Raw genomic sequence first — 23,582 nt, forward strand, 5'->3', positions numbered from 1 at the left:
TGCAATAAGTTCGTTAGGCACGATCTCCCCCTGCAGAAACCATGTTGGGTTGTTTTCAAAAGTTCGTTTCTTTCCAGATGTTCATCGATGTGTTCTTTAATCAGTGCTTCCGTCAGTTTCCCCGGAACCGAAGTCAAACTCACTGGTCTGTAGTTTCCCGGGTCACCTCTTGATCCCTTTTTAAAGATGGGCGTGACATTGGCTATCTTCCAATCCTCCGGGATCATGCCTGTTTTCAAGGATAGGTTGCAAATTTGCTGCAGTAGTTCCGCTATCTCCTCCTTTAATTCCTTCAGAACCCTGGGATGGATTCCGTCCGGACCCGGGGATTTGTCAGTTTTAAGTTTTTCTATCTGCCTGTGTACATCATCAAGGCTCACTTCCATGGATGTTAATTTTTCTGCTTGATTTCCATTGAATATTTGTTCAGGTTCCGGTATGTTGGTTGTGTCTTCGTTTGTAAATACAGATGAGAAGAACATGTTGAGTCTTTCTGCCGTCCCTGCCATAAATAAGCAGAAAGGTGGGAGTTGAGCCGTGCCAAGTGTCTAGGTGTAAGCATAATGGGCAGCATTTGCATAATGTAGAGCCATTGCGGTAAAAGCATCATATTGTACAATGCAATACGGCCCGAAAGTGACAGGGGGAGTTTCCTCCAACCCGTGAGAGTGGATAGAGTGCGCTGAAATAAAGGCGAGACATTAATGGAATACAGTCTGTCCAGGTCCTGAGGGATCACTACCCCCAAATAGGTCAGCTGAGATGTAGCCCACTGTAAGGGAAACTCTCCCTGCCAACCCAAACGCACCCCCGGTGTGGTGGGCAACACTATGGACTTCTGTTTATTAAGCACCAGACCGGAGTAAAGATTAAATTCATCCAGGAGTTCCAGAGCTCGAGGCAAAGAGTGATGCGGATCACCCAAGGTAAGCAGAAGGTCATCCGCGAATGCCAGCACCCTCAGCTGAGAGGAGCCCTCAGGTAACCCCACTAGTACGTCGTCCCTCTGTAATGTGCGTAATAGCGGATCTAAGTATAGGAGAAAAAGGAGTGGCGATAACGGGCATCCCTGACGCGTCCCTCTGCCCACCTCAAAAAAGGAAGAGCGCACTCCATTAACCAAGACCGATGCCCTGGGTCTCAAGTAGAGCGCACGAATCAACGCTAGGTAACTATCAGGGAACCCCATGTAATGTAACACCCGAAAGAGGTAATGCCAGTGGACTTTATCAAAAGCCTTAGCCGCGTCTAACCCAACCAACAACCCTGGAATGTGGGCCCTCTGGGCTCGAGAAAAGGCCAGTAGCACCCGGCGTACATTGATTACCGATTGACGAGAACGTACAAAGCCCACCTGCTCCGGCACGATCACGGCAGGAAGCAGGGAGGCCAACCTTTCCGCCAAAATACGGGCCAAGATTTTCAGATCCACATTCAGCAGTGATATCGGGCGATATGATTCAATATCCGTCGGCGGTTTAGAAGGTTTAGGGATCAAGGTGATCAAAGCATCATTTGCATACCGCGGGAGGGCACCGGAGTTCTGTACCTCAGAGTAAAAATTTAAGAGAGACCCCCCTATTGAGGTCGCCAAGATCTTATAAAACTCCGGAGAAAAGCCGTCCGGGCCCGGAGCCGTACACGGTTTCAGAGTTTGTATCGCCTGTATCACTTCCGGGAGTTGTAACGGTCTATCTAACCTAGATATTTGAACCACCGATAGTTTAGGCATCCCCGCGTCCTCTAAGTAATCCCCCACGTCCGGGCCCGTATAAGGACCAGAGGCCGAATAAAAGTCTGCAAAATAATTTTGAAAACAGTTAGAAATATCCTCCGCGGATGTCAGTGTTTTCCCCGATTTCTCCTTCAACATCGCGATATATCGAGATCCCTTCCAACTCTTGGCGACAGAAGCTAACAACTTCCCGGTTTTATTGCCATATTTATAAAATTGGTATTTGCGAAAAAATAATAATTTCTTAGTACGCTCATGAATGAGAGAGTTCAACTCCGCCAAAGCGGCGGAATATGCCTCCCTAGCAGACGGAGAGGGAGAGTGTAGCAACTCCCGTTTCAATTGCGTCGACCGTTTCTCCAGCAGTACTATACGGTGGGCAATTCTCCGATTTCTGGCCGCCACATAAGCAATCACCTCCCCACGGAGTACCGCCTTGGCAGTGTCCCAGAATAATATGGGTTGAGTTAAATGTTGAGCATTAAAAGCACTGTATTCTTCCCATTTCCCAGATAGAAATTCCCTAAAGTGAGGATCAGAGTGCAAGTAAGAGGGAAATCTCCATCCCGACCCAACACCCACCGATCCCCCCACTGCCACATCTAGCCAAATCATATGATGGTCAGAGATTTCAAGGGGGCCTATGGTTGCCTCAGAAACCCAAGCAAATTTGTGTTCAGAAATCAAAGTGTAGTCAATTCTGGAAAATGTTCCATGAGCCCTGGATTGGTGCGTATAATCTCTGTCAGTGGGGTGGAGTAACCGCCAGGGATCCACCAGCCCCAAAGTCCGACACAGATAAGGAACGCCCTTTGTCTGTCTCGCCGTCGTAGGCCCCAACCCTCCAGAGCGATCCACACCAGGATCCAGAACCTGATTCAAGTCACCCACCAATATCAGCGGGTCACCAGAATGCTGTAAACATATATTAACCAGATTTTGGAAAAAGGAGTGTTGGTATCCATTAGGGCCATATCCCACTAGTAACCGGAACGACCCGCCCGGACCAGTCACCCTTACCAATAAGTATCGACCATCAGTGTCACGCCTCAGGACCTGGACAGAACATGGTAAACCCTTTCTGATCAATATAGCCACCCCCGCCCTCTTCCCCGAGGAGGATGCATAATAGAGGTCCCCAACCCAACCTCTCTTCAGTTTTTGGTGCTCTGTGTCAGTAAGTCTAGTTTCCTGGAGGCAAGCTATGTCAACTAAGTGATGTTTCAACTGTGACAAAATCTTTGTGCGCTTGGCAGGCGAGGTAATACCTGATACATTCCAGGAAAGTATACGAAAATTCCTATCACTCATGAGTCTCCCCACTATTCAAGTCAGTATACAAAAACCTTCCCATCAGGAAAGTCCAGGGGTGCCCAGCCTCACCCCAAGACTGCACACACACACTCCATTCAAACCATGCACAAGGTCCCAAAAAATATAGCAACCATAGAAAACACTGAGAGAAAGACACAGTCTGCCCTATAAGTACCGCTGTTGCCACCCAGGAATATCCCTCCCCCCAAAACCCCCCAATACTTCTCACAATTCCCCACATGTGGGAGAAAAAAGAGGCACGATAGATGTCTCTCCCAGGGCCACCCCGGCCTGCAAAAATAAACTCAGGAAATGTTCAGCACAAGGTCTCCCTATAAGCAAACACGAGAACAGTAACCATCAAATCACACAAGTCAAAACCAGAGAGGACACAAGCCCCAATGTCAAACCGGTCCAGAATCAGGCCTGTTAAGCAAGGCAAAAAATTCAACAGCCACCTCAGATGAGTGGCATGATTTCCAGACCCCAGTGTGTCCTCAAATAGTGAAACTAGAAGACATAACAGGTAAGGTGCAAAAACAGCCCAAGAAAATGAGCTCAGCTACCAGAGTCAAACCTGTCCTGGAGTGGATTTTTCAAGCTTTTTAATGAAATCATTGGCTGCTTCGGGTGACTGAAAGGACTGCCAAACTCCATTACTGTAAATTCGCAGCAGAGCCGGATAGTTGAATTGAAATCTCAGGTGAAGATCAGAGAGCTGTGTACAAAGTGGATAGAAAGGCCGCCTCCGTTCTTGCAATGCCTGAGAGAAGTCCTGGCTAATGCGAATTAGGTTTCCATCATATTTCAGGGCATCCCTTTTCTTACGGTATAGTTGTAGCAGCTCCACTTTATGCCTGAAATTGAGGAGCTTCAGGATGACCACACGTGGACGTGTCTCCCGATCATGGCGGCGGCCCAGGCGATGAGCACGTTCAATGTGCAGAGGCCCCAATGAGGGCGGGAGAGGCAATTCATCCTGCAGCCAGGTCTCCAGTACCCCCAATAAATCGCGGTCGGAGACCGTCTCAGGCATGCCCAGCAAGCGCAGGTTCGAGTGTCTGGAGCGATTCTCCAAATCGTCCAGTTTCTCTCTGCCTGCGCCCGAACCTGCGCCCGCAGCTCACTCAACTCCGCTCCCCGAGACGTGGATGTATCCTCCAGATCAGAAACTCGCTGTTCTACCTCGGTCGTGCGTGTCGCCGCCGCCGCCAGCAAGGTTTCAATATTCGACATGCGTTCTGTAAGGATTTCCAACTTAGGACCTAGTACCTGGGCCAGCGCCTCCCTGATATCACTCAGGGCGGTCTCGGTCAAATTCGAGACCGCCGCCGCGGGACTTGCCGCCATTTTCCTCTCCCCCGGCCTCGCTCGATCTCGATCCTTGCGGGCAGATTTCGGGTGCATGAACTCCTTCGATCTGGTTAGATATCTGTCCATGCACCCAGAGCGATCTTGTACACGGAGAAATCGCCACAAATTCAGCAGCAAAGTGTTCAATTATTGAGCGGTGTGCAGGGCAGCCCCGGAGCTAGCAAGGAAGCGTCCTCACCGGCTCATGGCATCACGTGACTCCTGTCCCGTAGTCTTTTTAATTTTTGACGAAGCGAAAAATCGATCCACTTGTACCCGTTCTTCTCCACTCAGGATTTTGTAGACTTCAATCATATCTCCCCTCAGCCATCTCTTTTCCAAGCTAAAGAGCCCTAACTGTTTTAGTCTTTCCTCATACAAGAGGAGTTCCATACCCTTTACCATCTTGGTCGCTCTTCTTTGAACCTTTCCCAGTGCCACTATATCTTTCCTGAGTTAAGAAGACCAGAATCGAATGCAATACTCCAAATGAGGTCACACCATGGAGCGATAAAGGGGCATTATGGCATTCTTAGTCTTGTTAACCATCCCTTTTTTAATAATTCCCAGCATCCTATTTGCTTTCTTGCCGCTGCCGCCACACATTGGGCGGAAAGTTTCATCGTATTGTCTACAATGATACCCAGATCCTTTTTTTGGGCACTAATTCCCAAGGTGGACCCTAGCATCCGGTAACTGTGGTTCAAGTTATTCTTCCCATTGTGCATCACTTGCAAAGTGATTGCAAAGTGTTTTGTCTCTGCTGGGGCAAGAAAGCTTGTTAAAGATTGGTGTTGAGTATGGCTCCTATAAACTTCAATATTTGAGTTGAAGATGAGATTTTAGATAACTGACTTCAAATTCCAGAAGCGTTATAGTCACCTGTGTAGCTGACTGGACTGCTCGAGGTGAAGTAGCTTTTATCTAATCTAATCTACAATTTGTGAGTTGCTCTATGCCTATATAGTTCCAAGGCGACGTAAAAGTCAAATGATGGTAAAAGGAAAGAAGAATTAAGGAGTGAGGAGATAGTGAACAGGAGGAGGAGAGGGAGATGGTGAAGGGACTTCTACAGGGAAGAGATGAGTAGACATTGGAAGTACAGATAACATTGGATGAGGGGGAGATCTTTGGAGTTATCCAGATGAGGAAACACTTGAAACCCATGGGTACATAGGGTTGCAGCTACCACCACCAGGCATTTTGTCAATACTCATGGAGAAGATGCGAGGCTGAATGGCAGAACTTTGTATTGAAGATGATGGTTACCTACATGTGGTCCAGATATATAGGAATGGGTGGGTAGGCCTCTTTGAGGTCTAGAGAGCACAACCAATTGTTTCGTTCTAAAAGTAGGTAAAGAGTCCCCCGGGATAGCATGCAAAACTTTTATTTGGCTAAATATTTGTTGAGAGCTTGGAGGTTGAAAATGGGATAAAGACCTCCCGTCTTCTTTGGAATTAGGAAATACCTGGAGTAGAAACCCTGATTTTTCTGGAAAAGGGGTACTGACTCTACAGCATTTAGTTGAAGAATAGCTTCAATTTCCTAAAGAAGAAGGGACATCTAGTCTGCCCACCTCAATGACCCTCCCCTACCTTTCTCTGTGAATAGATCCCACGTGAAAGAGGACACTTTTGGAGAGTTGTTTGTAGGAATGGTGATGAAATGAAGAGAGTAACCCTCCTGTATGACTTTGAGGACCCAAGTGTCAGTTGTAATGAGAGCCCAGCGATGATGATACAAAATAAGACAGCCTCCGATGGGTTGGGGAGGTAACTGAGTTAGAGGAATTATGGCTATGCTCACTAGTAGCATATCAAAAAGATTGAGTTGATTTCTGTGGAGCAGAAGTCTGATGCTTCTGTGTTTTTTGCCTCTTCTGTGGTGGAGGTTTAGAAGAGGACGAGGTTGCTGGATAGTGCCTCTTATAAGAATAATAATAAGGTTTCTGGGAAGATTTAGGGGGTTGATTCTTAGACTTAGACCCCGCTAATGTAGCCCAGATCTGCTCATATCGAGTAAGTCTTTGCACAACATCCTCAACTTTGTCTCCAAACAATTCTTCTAGACAAGGAATATTGGCTAAATGATCTTGAATGTTGATGTTAAGGTCATAAACCTGAAGCCATGCAAGACATTTCATGGCAATAGACTTAGCTGATGCTCTAGATGTCACATCAAATGCATCAAAAGCTGATCTAGCCATGAATTTCCTAGTTTGAAGGAGGCTATGAGTAGTTTCTTGAATATACTGTTCAAAATTTGCCAGTCTTTGAGTTGTTTGAGATAGAATGACAAAGAAATTATAGCTTAGAACTCTGCTAGTCAACATAAAGACAGCGCCAGAACTTATCCATGCTGCGACCTTCACAGCCTGGTGATGTACTAGCATATACTCATGTGCTGGAGGATATTTTAAGAGTAGATTTAACCAGCAAAGACAGGTCCTGCAACTGTGGCTTATCAAAGCTTGAGCACAAATGTATTTTCTACAAAGACTCAATTTTTCTAGGAGCTATGGGAAGTGAGAGGAGATTCCTAGTTCTTAAACATAGCTTCCTTAAGAAGCTGTAAAATACAAGCGTCCATTTCAACTCTGTCTACACCACCTATATGCAGGTCTATAAGAAAGAAGTACGCTCTTTCCATGCATAGATGTGGATATGCAATTTTACAAAAGCCCTTTTCCATATGGAAAACAGGCTTCACGTGTAGAAGGTGGTACATAAATTTACCCATGTAAAACACCCCACCCCCATCATTGTTTAATTCTGTGTGTATCTCTTACAAATGGAACCTCAGGTTCTATTTAGTCGGGGAAGGTTTGAAGGTTTCCTGTTGGGTAGTTTTTGGTATTCCAGGTCAGAAATGAATCTCCCTCCTATCCCTGCACATGGTGGTGATTTATTTTGATTGGTATTTTACTATTTCATTATTTATCTTTACATACTTGAGCTCAAAGTAGGTTACAGTTCAAACAGATTCAGTAGATACCTGTCTCAGAGAGCTTAAAACCTTTAATTGTACCCTTGTTTCACTGTTTATCACTATCACAGAGGTTTCGGTAGGCGATACGTTGGCCTCCAGTGACCACAACATGGTATGGTTCAACCTCAGGAAAGGTTTCACTAGATCAAACACAGCAACAAAGGTCCTCAACTTTCAGGGCACTAACTTCAAACGCATGGGAGATTTCATCCATCAGGCGCTGCAAAATCAAGCTGAAATGTAGAGGTAATGTGGTCAACTCTGAAATCTACCCTACACGAAGCAACTAACCACTATATAAAAACAGTAAGCAAACAGCGGAGAAACAATAAACCTCAGTGGTTCACTGCGGAGATCTCGGACCTCGTTAAAAAGAAGAAAAAAGCATTTATCTCCTGCAAACAATCAGGAAAAATGGAGACAAAAGAAGACTATTTGGCCAAGTCTAAAGCTGTCAAAACAGCAGTCAGAGATGCCAAACTCCGAATGGAAGAGAATCTAGCAAGGAACATTAAGAAGAGGGATAAATCCTTCTTCAGGTATATTAGTGACAGAAAAAGAAACACAGATGGGATAGTACGCCTTAGGAAACCAGACGGGAATTATGTAGAATCGGATTCCGATAAAACCGAACTACTAAATGAATACTTCTGCTCAGTCTTTACCTGCGAGGCGCCGGGGTCCGGTCCACAGTTGCAGACAAGGGAAAGCTCAGAAGACCCATTTTGAAATTTCGAATTTACGCCCAGCAGCGTCTATTGTGAACTATCAAGACTCAAAGTGAACAAAGCCATGGGACCAGACAATCTACACCCCAGGGTGCTTAGGGAGTTGAGTGATGTCCTGGCGGAACCATTATCCGTGCTCTTCAATCTTTCCCTAAGTACAGGAAGAGTCCAGTTGGACTGGAAAACAACTAACGTCATTCCACTCCACAAAAAGGGATGCAGGACGGAAGCTGCGAATTACAGACAGGTGAATCTCACATCAATAGTGAGTAAACTTATGGAAACACTAATCAAACAAATTAGATACGATCATGAACGAGGAGAATCTACGTGATCCCCATCAACATGGATTTACAAAGGGAAGGTCCTGCCAATCCAATCTAATCAGCTTCTTTGACTGGGTAACAAGAAAGCTGGATATGGGGGAGTCCCTGGACGTCGTGTACTTGTACTTCAGTAAAGCTTTTGAAAGTGTCCCACACTGCAGGTTGTTGAGCAAGATGAGTTCGATGGGATTAGGTGAAACATTAACTGCATGGGTTAAAGACTGGCTTAGAGGTAGACTTCAGAGGGTAGTGGTTAACGGTACCCTCTCCGAAACGTCTGAGGTGATCAGTGGGCCGCAGGGCTCAGTCTTGGGCCCAATCCTATTTAACATTTTCATAAGGGACCTGGTTCAGGGGCTTCAAGGTAAAATAACATTATTCGCCGATGACGCCAAACTATGCAACATAGTAGGCAAAAGCACATTGCCCGACAGTATGACGCAGGACCTACTCTTACTGGAACATTGGTCCTCGACTTGGCAACTAAGCTTCAATGCCAAAAAGTGTAAGGTCATGCACCTTGGCAGCATAAATCCATGCAGAACTTACACTCTAAATGGTGAGACCTTAGCTAGGACTGCAGCAGAACGAGACTTAGGAGTGATCATTAGTGAAGACATGAAAACTGCCAATCAAGTGGAGAAAGCTTCATCCAAGGCTAGACAAATGATTGGTTGTATCCGTAGAAGTTTCGTCAGCCAGAAGCCCGAAGTCATAATGCCGTTGTACAGATCCATGGTGAGACCTCATCTGGAATATTGTGTACAATTCTGGAGGCCACATTACCAAAAAGATGTGCTGAGAGCTGAATCGGTTCAGCGAATGGCCACCAGGATGGTCTCAGGACTCAAAGATCTCCCGTATGAGGAACAGCTGAGTAAATTGCAGCTATACTCACTCGAGGAACGCAGAGAGAGGGGAGACATGATTGAGACGTTCAAATATATCACGGGCCGTATCGAGTGGAAGATGATATCTTTTTTTTAAGGACCCACGGTCACAAGAGGGCATCCGCTGAAAATCAGGGGCAGGAAATTTCATTGCGACACCAGGAAGTATTTCTTCACCGAAAGGGTGGTTGATCAATGGAATGATCTTCCACTGCAGGTGATTGAGGCCAGCAGTGTGCCAGATTTTAAGAAAAAATGGGATAGGCATGTGGGATCTCTTAGTGGAAGAAGTTAGGGGGGTGGGTCATTAGAGTGGGCAGACTTGATGGGCCGTGGCCCCTTTCTGCCATCATTTTCTATGTTTCTATCAGAGACTATCACTGTTGAAAGGGACATCTTCTATTGACACACTGCTGACATAAATGTGCAGGACTTTCTTACCTTCAGGCAATTCTTTCACCACCACAGGGAGCTCAACCCAAAGAGAGTTCACTGCGACCCAGGAGCCCATGCCAAACAGTGCCACGAGAATATGGGTGACCAGGTCTCTGCTCATCAGAGATGCCGGCATCTTCCTAAGGCCATCAGGAAACAAGGACACAAGGATCAGAAAAAAAAGAGAACAATTTATAGGAAAAGGGAGAGGTTACAGTCTGTGAATATTCATCTTCTATCAACCTCGCTATGCTCATGTCACCCCTATCTGCCATCACATACAATTTAAGATCTTATTGCTGACCTAACAAGTGCATTCATCCTGCTGCCCCTCAATATCTCTCTTCGCTTCTCTCTCTTTATACACCTCCCAGAGAACTCCGTTCCTCAGATAAGCTGCTCTTAGCTGTACCCTTCTCCTCCACTGCCAATTCCAGACTTTGTTCCTTTCATCTAGCTGCCCCCTATGCCTGGAATAAATTACCCGAGTTTGTCCATCAAACCTCTTCCCTTCCTGTGTTTAAAAGCAGACTGACAACCCACCTTTTTGATATAGCCTTCAATCCTTAACCCTACTCCACTGCCCTCCAACCCAGCCAGCTGATTATCCATTCCCCTTAACTGTATCCATAACATCCTGTTGTCTGTCTTGGCTGTTTAAATTCTAAGCTCTTTCGAGCAGGGACTGTTTTCTTACTCTTTGACTATGTGCAGCGCTGTGTGTGGCTGGTAGGGCTATAGAAATAATTAATAGTAGTAGTAGAATATTTGTACCCTCATTGCTCTAATGTGCTGCATAAAACAAAAGAGAAGTACAAGGGAAGATTAGGCTCTTTCCTCTGTAATCTTCTTTCTGTTATAAGACATGGGATTCTGTACTGAAGCTGTTGTCCTCCTCTGGTTGCGCACTTTGCGGAAGGGTGTCACTCATATCTTTCAACTCCTCCCCTTCACCAGAGGAGAACAGCTCTCTTCAGTTAGTACCAAAGCAATCGAACTCCTCTGAAACAGATGAAAAGGGAAGGAACTTTCCTGGAGACAAACTACATTTTTGTTCTGCTCTGTAGCTCATGACAAAGAACAATAACAAATATCATGAACATAGGAGTATCAAGGAACCAACCTGCTATGTGCAACTAGTACTATCGCATAAACCCCCCAAAGATTAAGAAGAATAGCGTTATTTATACTCTTGTAGCTTAGGGTTTTTTGACAGAAAAGGAAGTCCTGTGACGGACACCAGCAATGTCCAAGGCAGTACACAGACGAATTGGAAGTCTGCACAGGGTGGGCCATACAGGATTCTGTCTTATAACAGAAAGAATATTACCGAGGTAAGAACCTAATCTTTCATTCTGTTGCAAAGATATAGGATTCTGTACTGAAGCTGATATACCAAAGCAGAAGTCTAGGGAGGGACAGATGAGCTTGGCCACAGCACAGAGGACCCAAATGCATCATTCTTTTAGGCCACCACATCCATTCTGTACAACCTTGTAAAAGTATGGAGAGTAGACCAAGTAGCTGCTCTACAGTTTTCACTGGGTGGAATAACCGAGGACTCTGCCCAGGAAGTTGTAAGAGACATAGGTGGCAGTTTTTCACAGGCAATATATGAAGAAGAAATTGCTTTGCAAATCCATCTGGCAATCGAAGCCTTGGAGGCTGGCTTGCCTCGTCTTGATTGGATAGTCAGCACAAAAAGAAGGTCGGATAGATGAGAATCATTGTTCCTCTCCAGGTAGTGAAGTAAGACTCTTCGCACTTCCAGCCTCTGCAAAATCCTGTCCTGTGTAGCGGACAAACAAATCTGTTGATTGATGTGAAAAGCTGAGACCACCCTCAGAAGAAATGAAGATACCATTCGCAAAGAAACACCAGACTCTGTAAACCTGAGGAAAGGTTCTCTGCAGGAGGAAGCCTGTAATTCCGAAATTCACTTCGCTGCGACTATTGCCACCAGAAATACCATCTTGACCATAAGGTCCAAAAGGGATGCGTTTTGCAGAGGCTCGTATGGAGCCTGAGATAGGCCCTTCACAACATTAAGGTCCAATGATGGGAAAGGTCGATGCAATCTGAGTGCTCCACTCAAGTACTGAGTGATGTCTTGATGAGATGCCAGCGACTGCTTACCTCCCCAAGTTTGAAAGCACAAGAGGAAATGAAAAAATGCCTGTATCTTGGTGTGATTTACAGACCTCCAAGACAACAGGTAGACAAGGATATGGAATTAATCGAAGACATAGAAAACATCACCTTGCGTGGGGACACAGTACTGTTAGGGGACTTTAATATGCCCGATGCAGATTGGAATGCACTTACCGCACAAACTAGCGGCAGCAGAAGGTTGTTATCCTCCATAAAGGGTGCGCGGCTCAAACAATTGGTATTGGAGCCCACTAGGGACCAGGCATTACTAGACCTGGTACTCACCAACGGAGACAGCGTATCGGAAGTTTCCGTAGGCGATACGCTTGCCTCCAGCGACCATAACATGGTTTGGTTCAACCTTCGGAAGGGTTTCACCAGATCGACCACAACAACAAAGGTCCTTAATTTTCGGGGCACTGACTTCAAACGCATGGGAGACTTCGTCCATCGGACACTGCAAGACCATGCCGAAACCAATAATGTAGAGGCTATGTGGGCAAACCTGAAATCTACCCTACATGAAGCAATGAATCGCTATATAAAAACAGTAAGCAAACGACGGAGGAATAACAGACCCCAGTGGTTCACTACAGAAATCTCAGACCTCGTTAAGAAAAAGAAAAAAGCATTTCTTTCCTACAAACAATCAGGAAGAGGAGCAGTAAAAGAAGACTATCTGGCCATGTCCAAAGCTGTCAAAACGGCAGTCAGAGAGGCCAAGCTTCGAATAGGACATTAAGAAAGGGGATAAATCCTTCTTCAGGTACATCAGTGATAGGAAAAGAAACGCAAATGGGATAGTACGCCTTAGGAAAGCAGATGGGACTTATGCAGAATCAGATTCCGATAAAGCCGAACTACTAAACGAATACTTCTGCTCAGTCTTTACTTGCGAGGCGCCAGGGTCCGGTCCACAGTTGCAAGCAAGGCAAAGCTCAGAAGACCCGTTCTGGAATTTCGAGTTTACACCCAGCAGCGTCTACTGCGAACTATCAAAACTCAAAGTGAACAAAGCCATGGGACCGGACAATCTACACCCCAGGGTGCTTAGAGAGCTGTGTGATGTCCTGGCGGAGCCGTTGTATGTGCTCTTCAATCTTTCCTTGAGGGCGGGAAGAGTCCCCTTGGACTGGAAAACAGCCAATGTAATCCCACTCCACAAAAAGGGCTGCAGGACAGAGGCTGAGAATTACAGACCGGTGAGTCTCACATCCATAGTGATTAAACTCATGGAAACACTAAGCATAAATTAGATACGATCCTGGACGAGAAGAATCTACGGGATCCCCGCCAACATGGATTTACCAAGGGCAGGTCCTGCCAATCCAATCTAATTAGTTTCTTTGACTGGATAACAAGGAAACTGGATGTGGGTGAGTCCCTAGACGTCGTTTACTTGGACTTTAGTAAAGCTTTTGATAGCGTCCCGCACCGCAGACTATTGAACAAGATGGGAATGGGACTGGGAGAGACATTAACTACATGGGTCAGTGACTGGCTAAACGGTAGACTTCAGAGAGTGGTGGTGAATGGTGCCCCTTCAAAAACGTCAGAGGTGATCAGTGGAGTGCCGCAGGGCTTGGTCTTGGGCCCGATCCTCTTCAACATATTTGTGGGAGATCTGACTCAGGGGCTTCAGGGTAAAATCACATTATTCGCCGATGACGCCAAACTATGCAACATAGTAAGTGAGAACACTTTACCAGACAGTATGATGCAGGACCTACTTCTATTGGAACACTGGTTCTCGACTTGGCAGCTAAACTTCAATGCTAGAAAATGTAAGGTCATGCACCTCGGCAGCAGGAATCCATGCAAAACTTACACACTTAATGGTGAAACCTTAGTTAGGACCAAGGCGGAACGTGATTTGGGGGTGATCATTAGCGAAGACATGAAGACTGCCAATCAAGTGGAGAAGGCTTCATCAAAGGCAAGACAAATGATGGGTTGTATCCGAAGAAGCTTTATCAGCCGGAAGCCCGAAGTTATAATGCTGTTGTACAGATCCATGGTGAGGCCTCATCTGGAATATTGTGTACAATTCTGGAGGCCACATTACCAAAAAGATGTGCTGAGAGTTGAGTTGGTTCAAAGAATGGCCACCAGGATAGTCTCGGGACTCAAAGACCTCCCGTATGAGGAAAGGCTGAATAAATTGCAGCTATACTCACTCGAAGAACGTAGAGAGAGAGGAGACATGATAGAGACGTTTAAATATATCACTGGCCGTATTGAGATGGAAGATAATATCTTCTTTTTTAAAGGTCCCTCGGCAACAAGAGGACATCCACTGAAAATCAGGGGTGGGAAATTTCATGGCGACACCAGGAAGTTCTTCTTCACCGAAAGGGTGGTCGATCGTTGGAATGAACTTCTACTTCAGGTGATTCAGGCCAGCAGCGTGCCGGATTTTAAAAGGAAATGGGATACACATGTGGGATCTCTAGGGGGGTAAAAATGTAGATGGGATACACATGTGGTATCTCTAGGGGGGTAAATTCATGGGGGTGGGGTTGTTAGAGTGGGCAGACTTGATGGGCTATGGCCCTTTTCTGCCGTCATCTTCTATGTTTCTATGTTTCTATGAGGCCTGCCACCTGTATTTTGAGAGATGTGACAGCTTGGCCTTTTTCAAGTTCTGCTTGCAAGAATGTCAGGATCACTGGAATTAGTGCCTGGCAAGGCTCTACCAGCTCCTTGGCATACCATAACTGGAAAGCCTTCATCAAAAGTTACTTTGCTCTAAAGAGAGTTGCAATGACTACCTCTGAGTAACCCTTATGAGTTAGGGCTGTGCACTCAGGAGCCATGCCATAAGACCAAAGTGCTCTGGATTCTCTATGGGAACTGGGCCCTTACTGATGATCCCTAGATGTACCGGCAGCTTGAGACACCTGCCTCTTTGTAGCCACATCAGATCCAAATACCAAAACTGATGAGGCCAGTGGAGCTACTAGTATTAGCAGACCCTGATGGCTCATGGATGACGTGGCCTACAATGGCCCATTGTAGGAATACAGAGTAGCAATCTACTTTCACGTTGTTGGCTGAGGCCATAAGACCATTTTTGGTCTTCCCTAGTGCTGCACAATAAGGCTCTCCTATGAATCCAGAATCTACCTGCTTAAGAATTCGGCCTGGATGTTTTCTAATCCTGCCACATGGGCTGCTGAGAGTGCCTGTAAATGAGCTTCTGCCCAGTTAACGATATCTGTATCTAGAGGCGTAATGGGGATGCTTCTGATGTCTCCCTGTTTGTTCACATAAGTTACCGCAGTGGCATTGTCGGAGAACACTCTGACTACGTTTTTCTGTCGGGAAAGTCTCCAGTGCTTTCAATGCCAAATGAATGGAGGAGTTGACGTACAGCGAGATATTAGAGAAACAGGGCCTCTTCTCCCTTGAAAAGAGGAGACAGAGGGGACATGATCGAAACATTCAAGATAATGAAGGGAATAGACTTAGTAATCACTAATAATAAAACCCTAAGTGTGCATGCGCACTCCTACCTGCGTGATCCATAGGTCCGTGGCATGTAGGAGTGCGCATGCGTGCTTAGGGTTCTATTAGCTTGGGAAGAAATACGACAACGGCCCCACACTTGCAGACCCCAAGGTAATGTTCTGTGGTCTGGCCGGCTCCCTTACACTCCCTAGCCAAAGTTATTTTTAACTTCAAAGCTGCCACAGCGGCTCCTCTCACGAGCTGCACCTGCGTCGGAGAAGGCTTCCGAGGCGGGGCTCGTGAGAGGAGCCGCTGCGGCAGCTTTAAAGTAAAAATAACTCGGGCAAGGGGAAATGCTGCTGCACAGGGAAATGGAGGAAGAGGGATTGCTGCTGCACAGGAAAGTGGGGAGGGGGGAGGAAAATGCTGCTGCTGCATAGGGGGCAGGGAGAGAGACAGAGAGAAAGACAGACAGCGGGAGGGAGACAGAAAGAAAGGAAGAAAGATACAGTGGCAGGGAGAGAGACAGAAAGACAGACAGACAGACAAAGGGGGCCAGGGAGAGAGACAAAAAGAAAGAAAGACATACAGACATATATTCTAGCACCCGTTAATGTAACGGGCTTAAAGACTAGTAATAATAATAATAGCTTTATTTATATCCCGTCATACGTTTTCAGTTTAAGACGGTGTACAGCAATTGGTGCTGTAAGGACAGCGAGGTAACATCAATTAGAATTGGGGATGGGTAGAGAGGACAGTTACTTACTGTAACAGGTGTTATCCAGGGACAGCAGGCAGCTATTCTCAACCTGTGGATGATGTCATCCACGGAGCCCCGATGCGGACAGCTTCACAAGCTGATTTGCTTGCAGAAATTAGAAAGTTCAGGACTGCCGCACCGTGCATGCGTGAGTGCCTTCCCACCCACGCAAGGGCACGTGTCTCCTCAGTTCAGATAGCTGGCAGAGAAGCCAACCAGGGGAGGTGGATGAGTTGTGAGAATAGCTGCCTGCGGTCCCTGGATAACACCTGTTACGGTAAGTAACTGTATTTTATCCTAGGACAAGCAGGCAGCTTATTCTCATGAACTGTCGAGGCCATGTGACCTAGGAGAACCATCATGTGTCTTGTGGAAATTGTAGTCAAGGAAGACACTTTGTGGTAGAGATGAATGAAAGCACCTGACGTTGTTGAGGAAGGAATGCTCTAAGTCAGACAGTGTCCAGGACAGCTCCGATGAACTATAAATTCTGAGAGGGCTGTAGCTGGGATTTGGGAAAGTTGATTTCAAACCCCAAACTTTGTATGAACCACGTAGTCCGTAGGGTCGCTACAAGGTTCCGCAGAGCTGCTGCTACTACGACTAGGCACTTGGTGAACACTCTTGAAGATGGAAGCCAGGCCGAAAAGTAACACTCTTTACTGAAAATGCAGATTTCCCACCCGAAACCTGAGGAACTGTCAAGAGGCTGGATGAATGGGAATGTGAGTGTAAGCCTCTTTGAGATCTAGAGAACATAACCAATCATTCTGATCTAGAAGGGGGTATTAATGCTAGAGACAGCATTCAAAATTTCTCCCTGACAAGAAATTTGTTGAGGGCTCTGAGATCCAAAATGGATCGCAGATTGCCCGTCTTCTTCGGAACTAGAAAGTAACGGGAGTAAAAACCCCTGCTCCGTTGTTCCAGCAGAACCTCCTCGATGGCACGGAGACGAAGCAGAGCTTGAGCTTCCTGAAGAAGAAGGGCGGTCTGGGATGGATTGGAAGGATACACTCTTGGAGGTAGATCTGGTGGAACCTGGATGAAATGAAGAGTATCCTTACCTGATGATGGACAGCACCCAGAAGTCTGATGTAATGATCTCCCATCGTTGGTAAAAAAAGATGGAGACGACCTCCAATGGGAAGGGGAGAGGACATAGGCAGAACGATAGAGGTTATGCTCTGTAGTAGCTGGTCAAAAAGGCTGAGAGGCCTTAGATGCAGCAGAAGTCTGAGGTTTTTGTTGCCTCTGTTGCTGTGGTGGTTTCTTAGGAGGTGCCCTGGTATAAGGAGCTGTCCTCTGTGGGAAACGCCGCTGGTAAGATGGTATAGGCCTGAAACCCTTAGAGGTGGAAGGCTTAGGCTTGGGACAAATGATGGAAGCAGAGGCTGCGAATTATAGACCGGTGAGTCTCACATCAATAGTGTGCAAACTCATGGAAACACTAATTAAAAGCAAATTGGACACGATCTTGAATGAAGGGAATCTTCGGGATCCCAGTCAGCATGGATTCACCAAGGGTAGGTCCTGCCAATCCAATCTCATCAGCTTCTTTGACTGGGTAACAAGAAAGTTGGACTTGGGAGAGTCTTTGGACGTCGTGTACCTGGACTTCAGTAAAGCTTTTGACAGTGTCCCACACCGCAGGCTGCTAAGCAAGATGGAATCGATGGGGTTAGGAGAGACACTAACTGCATGGGTCAATGATTGGCTGAGTGGCAGACTTCAGAGGGTGGTTGTTAATGGTACCCTCTCTAAAACATCAGAGGTGACCAGTGGAGTGCCGCAGGGCTCGGTCCTGGGTCCACTCCTTTTCAACATATTCATAGGGGATATGACTCAAGGGCTTCAAGGTAAAATAACACTATTCGCTGATGACGCCAAACTATGTAATATAGTAAGTGAATGCAGTTTACAGAATTATATGGCGCAGGACCTTCTTACATTGGAAAGTTGGTCCTCAACCTGGCAGCTAGGCTTCAATGCTAAGAAATGTAAGGTCATGCACCTCGGAAGCGGAAATCCATGCAGGACGTACTTCTTGAACGGAGAAACTTTAACTAGGACTTCAGCAGAACGAGATTTAGGAGTAATCATCAGTGCAGACATGAAAACTGCCAATCAAGTGGAGAAGGTTTCATCTAAGGCAAGGCAGATATTGGGTTATATCAATAGAAGTTTCGTCAGCCGAAAGCCTGAAGTCATAATGCCGTTGTACAGGGCCATGGTGAGACCTCATCTGGAGTACTGTGTGCAATTCTGGAGGCCACATTACAGTAAAGATGTGCGCAGAATTGAATCGGTTCAATGGACGGCCACCAGGATGATCTCGGGGCTCAAGGGTCTCTCGTACGAAGAGAGACTGAACAAATTGCAGCTCTACACTCTTGAGGAACGTAGGGAGAGGGGAGACATGATCGAAACATTTAAGTACCTCACGGGACGTGTCGAAGTGGAAGATGATATTTTCTTTCTCAAGGGACCCTCGGCCACAAGAGGGCACCCGCTCAAACTCAGGGGCGGAAAATTTCATGGCGACACCAGAAAGTATTTCTTCACAGAGAGAGTGGTTGATCATTGGAACAAGCTTCCAGTGCAGGTGATCAAGGCAGACAGCATGCCAGACTTTAAGAATAAATGGGATACCCATGTGGGATCTCTACGAGGGTCAAGATAAGGAAATTGGGTCATTAGGGCATAGACAGGGGGTGGGTAAGCAGAGTGGGCAGACTTGATGGGTTGTTGCCCTTTTCTGCCGTCATCTTCTATGTTTCTATGTTATGCTTCTATGTAACTTCTTAGTGGCCTCGATGGAGTCATCAAATAAGTCATTGCCTTGACAAGGGATATTGGCGAGACAATCCTGTAGATTAGGGTCCATGTCTACAGTGCGAAGCCAGGCAAGCCGGTATATAGCCACTGAGAAGGCGGTGACTTTTGAGGAAAGCTCAAATGCATCATAGGAAGATTGAAGGAGATGCATGCGGAGTTGATTCAGAGTAGTAATGGTATTCTGAAAACCTGTAAGATGGTGTTTAGGAACATACTTGAAATAAGCAAATGCGTGAAATAAGAAATGAAGATAAAATTATAATTCGGCCTGGATGCAATCAGAGAATTCTGATATAAACAGCGTCCAAACTTGTCCGTGGTCCTGCCCTCTCTTCCAGGCATAGGCCTTGGAAGGGTTGTTCCTTTTCAAAGAGGATTCCACGAGAAGAGATTGATGTGATAATTGAGACTTCTTGAAGCCCTTACAATGGACCATTTTATAACTGAATTCTAGTTTGCTTGGAATGGAATAAGGTGTTTCAAGGTTCCTCTTGAAAGTTTGAGAAAGAAGTCTATTAATGGGTATTTTAAGAGACTCCGCAGGAGGTCGAGACATGCCCATCTCTTCTAAATACTCAGTAGTATATTTGGAATCAGAGCCCAAATTTATCTTGAGTTCCTTACTCATTCGACTTAGAAAAGTAGAGAAGGATATCTGTTCCAAGTTAGGCTGACCTTGAGGGGAAGGTGACCTCGAAGTGCCTCGAAGAACAGAGAACGAGGGCGAAGCTTCCCTGGAGTACTCACACCTGAGACCTGAATATGCAGGTATAGATGACTCACTGGAAGAATCCCTCGCAGGAGAAGCAGATGGAGGAGGCATACTCGACTTCAGAGTAGAAAGCCTCGAATAACCTCGACAATACTCGGACTGGAAGAGCGTCACCAGTGGGGTGCCGCAGGGCTCGGTGCTTAGACCCGTGCTCTTCAACATCTTTATAAACGAGCTGGACATTGGTACGATGAGTGAGGTGATTAAATTTGCAGACGATAAGAAGTTATTCAGAGTAGTGAAGACACAGGGGGATTGCGAAGATCTGCAACTTGACATAATCAGGCTTGAGGAATGGGCATCAACATGGCAGATGAGGTTCAACCTGGATAAGTGTAAAGTGATGCATGTAGATAACAAAAATCTCATGCATGAATACAGGATGTCCGGAGCGGTACTTGGAGAGACCTCCCAGGAAAGAGACTTGGGAGTTCTGATCAACAAGTCAATGAAGCCGTCCACGCAATGTGCAGCAGCGGTGAAAAGGGCGAACAGAATGCTAGGAATGATAAAGAAGGGGATCATGAACAGATCGGAGAAGATTATCATGCCGTTGTACCGGGTCATAGTGCGCCCTCACCTGAAGTACTGCGTCCAGCACTGGTCGCCGTACATGAAGAAGGACATGGTACTACTCGAAAGGGTCCAGAGTATAGCGACTAAGATGGTTAAGGGACTGGAGTAGCCATACAGTGAAAGATTAAAGAAACTGGGCCTTTTCTCCCTCAAAGAGGGGATTTAGAGGGGACATGATTGAAACATTCAAGGTACTGAAGGGAATATATTTAGTAGATAAGGACAGGTTGTTCACACTCTCCAAGGCAGGGAGAATGAAAGGGCACTCTCTAAAATTAAAAGGGGATAGATTCTGTACAAACGTAAGGAAGTTCTTCACCCAGAGAGTGGTAGAAAACTGGAACGCTCTTCCGGAGTCTGTCATAGGGGAAACTCCCTCCAGGGATTCAAGACAAAGTTAGACAAGTTCCTGCTGAACCAGAACATACGCAGGTAGGGCTAGTCTCAGTTAGGGCGCTGGTCTTTGACCAGAGGGCCGTCACGTGAGCGGAATGCTAGGCACAATGGACCACTGGTCTGACCCAGCAGCGACAATTCTTATGTTCACCACTGGAAATCTTCTGGCTGCAGTTCAAGGGGACTCTGACCAAGGACTCTGAACTCTGAAAATCCAGGGGGAGATAATTCACAGCCGGTTCCATGATACCCAAAGGGATGTTACACAGGGGCCCACAACCTGCACTCAAGCCTCTGATAAATCATCAGGCGAGCGGGCTCCCAGGGGAACGCCCTGAGCTTTTGATAGATCACAAAGCAGGCTGGCTCCACAGGTACTCCAAGAGATTGGCCCGAGAGCAGCAGCACACCTTTGCATGTCTTCATCCTTTTCCCAGCAGAATAAGCCCAAGGAGACCCTCCGGGCACCGAAGTCATGCAGGGAAAAAGAACCAACAGAGAAAAAGACACAAAAATAATAAAGAAAGCAGAGCAAAAGGAAAAACTGAAGAGGGAACTATTCTCCACTGGTGGAGGGGAGGAGTTGAAAGATGAGCGACAGCCTTCTGCAAAGTTCATGACTAGAGGAGGACAACAGCAGCTTCAGTACAGAATCCTGGTCTTTGCAATAGAAAAGTGAGGAAAGGAAAAGGAACCAATGGAATCTTCCAATCTGTGATATTTAGATAATAATAATAATAATAATAATTTTATTTCTTATATACCGCTATACCCTAAGTTCGAAGCGGTTTACAGTGAAGTCGTGTCTAGAGAGAGTACAATGTTAACAGAAGGATACAGGATAATACAAAGTGAGCAGGTACTGGGTGATACAATAAGGTACGAAATATTAACACGATAAACAGTTACAGTATGTTTACAATGAAGTACAGGGTACTGGGGTGTTTACAAAGGGTACAAGATAGTAACAAGAGGACAGTTACAGGATGTTTACAGTAAGATACAGGAAAGTACAAGGTGAGTGGGTACTGGGGTGATTACAGTAAGGTTCAAGATATTAACAAGAGTACAGTTACAGGATGTTTACAATCAGATACAGGATGTTATACTAAGTTATAGGGTGATACAATATGAACAATTACTAGGGATCAGTGCTGTTTACAGCTAGATATATGATGAGCGTAAGAGAGGTACAGCATTAGACGTTGGGGGAGGGGAAAAGGAAGGGGAGGGTTTTCGAGGTGGTTTATAATTGGTAGGGGGAGAGTTTAAGTGGTGTTGAAGAGGCGGGTCTTCAGAGATTTTCTGAAGTCCGCGTATGATGTGGCTTCGAGTATTGGTTTTGCTAGCCATGTGTTCAGTTGGGCAGCCTGGAAAGAAAGCATTCTGTCTAGGTACTTCTTGTAGTGACATGATTTCAAGGATGGGTAAGTAAAGAGGTTTGTTCTGCGGGAGGTCATTTTTGGGCAGTAGGTGAGGAATTGGGAAGCTAGGTAGGTTGGTAGCATCCCGAAGATCGCTTTGAAGCTGATGCAGGCAAACTTGAAAAGAATTCTGGATTCTACTGGATAGATAGATTTAGTCAGGTTAGTTTTCTATCCTGTTTTCCCCAAAGAGCTCAGAACGGGTTACAGGTTAAACATACATAATGGACAATTACAGTTAACAGGTTACGATTTGCCATATATTCAGTACAAATTTTACAATACAAGTTTTTATCCTAACTTGACACATACTAGGGATCTAATACCAATATACATACAGTTTACATGTTAAATTTGCCATAGTTACAGGGCAAAATTTTTATTTGTTCACTTCAAAGTATTCATAAGACACACGTATGAAGACTCGACATAGCCGTATTTCGTCAAAACAATGCCTGCATCAGGAGACCAACCTCTCTAGAAACCATGTGATATATAAACGATCATTCAATGCGCCGTCCAGAATGCCGGGCCTTAGGCCTCTCCCCGGTGCATCATGTGATGCATTAGGAGGAGCTTAAGGTCCTGATTGGCTCAGATGCCTCAAACCCCTCCCTTGGGAGGGGTCTTAGGCGTCTGAGCCAATCTGAGTCTTCCTTAGGCTCCTTCCTGTATCCCAGATACGAGGGGGAGGAGCCTGAACATAAGAATTGTTACTGCTAGGTCAGACCAGTGGTCCGTCATGCCCAGCAGTCCACTCACGCGGCGGCCCTCTGGTCCAAGCCCAGCGCCATAGCCGAGACAAGCCCTATCGCGCATGTCCTTGATCAGCTGGAACTTGTCTAACTTTGTCTTGAATTCCTGGAGGGTGTTTTCCCCTATTAGAGACTCCGGAAGATTGTTCCAGTTTTCCACACCTCTCTGGGTGAAGAACTTCCTTACGTTTGTATGAAATCTATCCCCTTTCAACTTTAGAGAGTGTCCTCTCGTTCTCCCTACCTTGGAGAGGGTGAACAACCTGTCCTTATTTACCAAGTCGGCACAATTAAGTCAATCAGGGTCTTCCTAAGGAAGGAGCACCAGGGAGGGGCCTAAAGCCCAGTGTCGTAGTCGGAGGGAGGAGGAGTTCTCAGTATCTCCTGCTCCCAACTTTTAAGAGGTACGGGGCAGGGGAGCTTGAAGGAGGAGGGGTGCCTCCAGTGGCAGGAGTAAGTGGGCATCCCTTTTGCCTTTTTTTCAGGTGGGGGAGGGAGTTCCTTTGTGGCAGGAAGGAGTGGGCATCCCCATTTGGCCTCTATCTGCCCTCATGTTTCTATAACCATAAAGCTCTATGAACTCACAATGCAAGTGTTAAGAGCCTTAGCTTATAACAATAATGCTCTATTACCGCACAATGCAGGTGTAAAGAGCCTTAGCCTATAGGGAGAGGAGGAGATAGTG

At 46.1% G+C, this 23,582-nt stretch overlaps 1 protein-coding gene across 4 annotated transcripts in view; it reads right to left on the reverse strand.

Annotated features, from left to right (window-relative positions):
* The window catches only part of SLC52A2 (solute carrier family 52 member 2), a 90,132-nt gene that overhangs the window by 43,334 nt on the left and 23,216 nt on the right, over positions 1-23,582 (reverse strand). For all 4 annotated transcript variants that reach the window (XM_033934335.1, XM_033934338.1, XM_033934334.1 and 1 more), the window contains exon 4: positions 9,779-9,912. In XM_033934335.1, the coding sequence (XP_033790226.1) occupies positions 9,779-9,908 (130 nt within the window). In that variant the 5' untranslated portion in view covers positions 9,909-9,912. The remainder of the gene's footprint in view (positions 1-9,778; positions 9,913-23,582) is intronic.

Source organism: Geotrypetes seraphini, chromosome 2 (genome assembly GCF_902459505.1).
Source record: "Geotrypetes seraphini chromosome 2, aGeoSer1.1, whole genome shotgun sequence".
Classification (NCBI taxonomy): domain Eukaryota; kingdom Metazoa; phylum Chordata; class Amphibia; order Gymnophiona; family Dermophiidae; genus Geotrypetes; species Geotrypetes seraphini.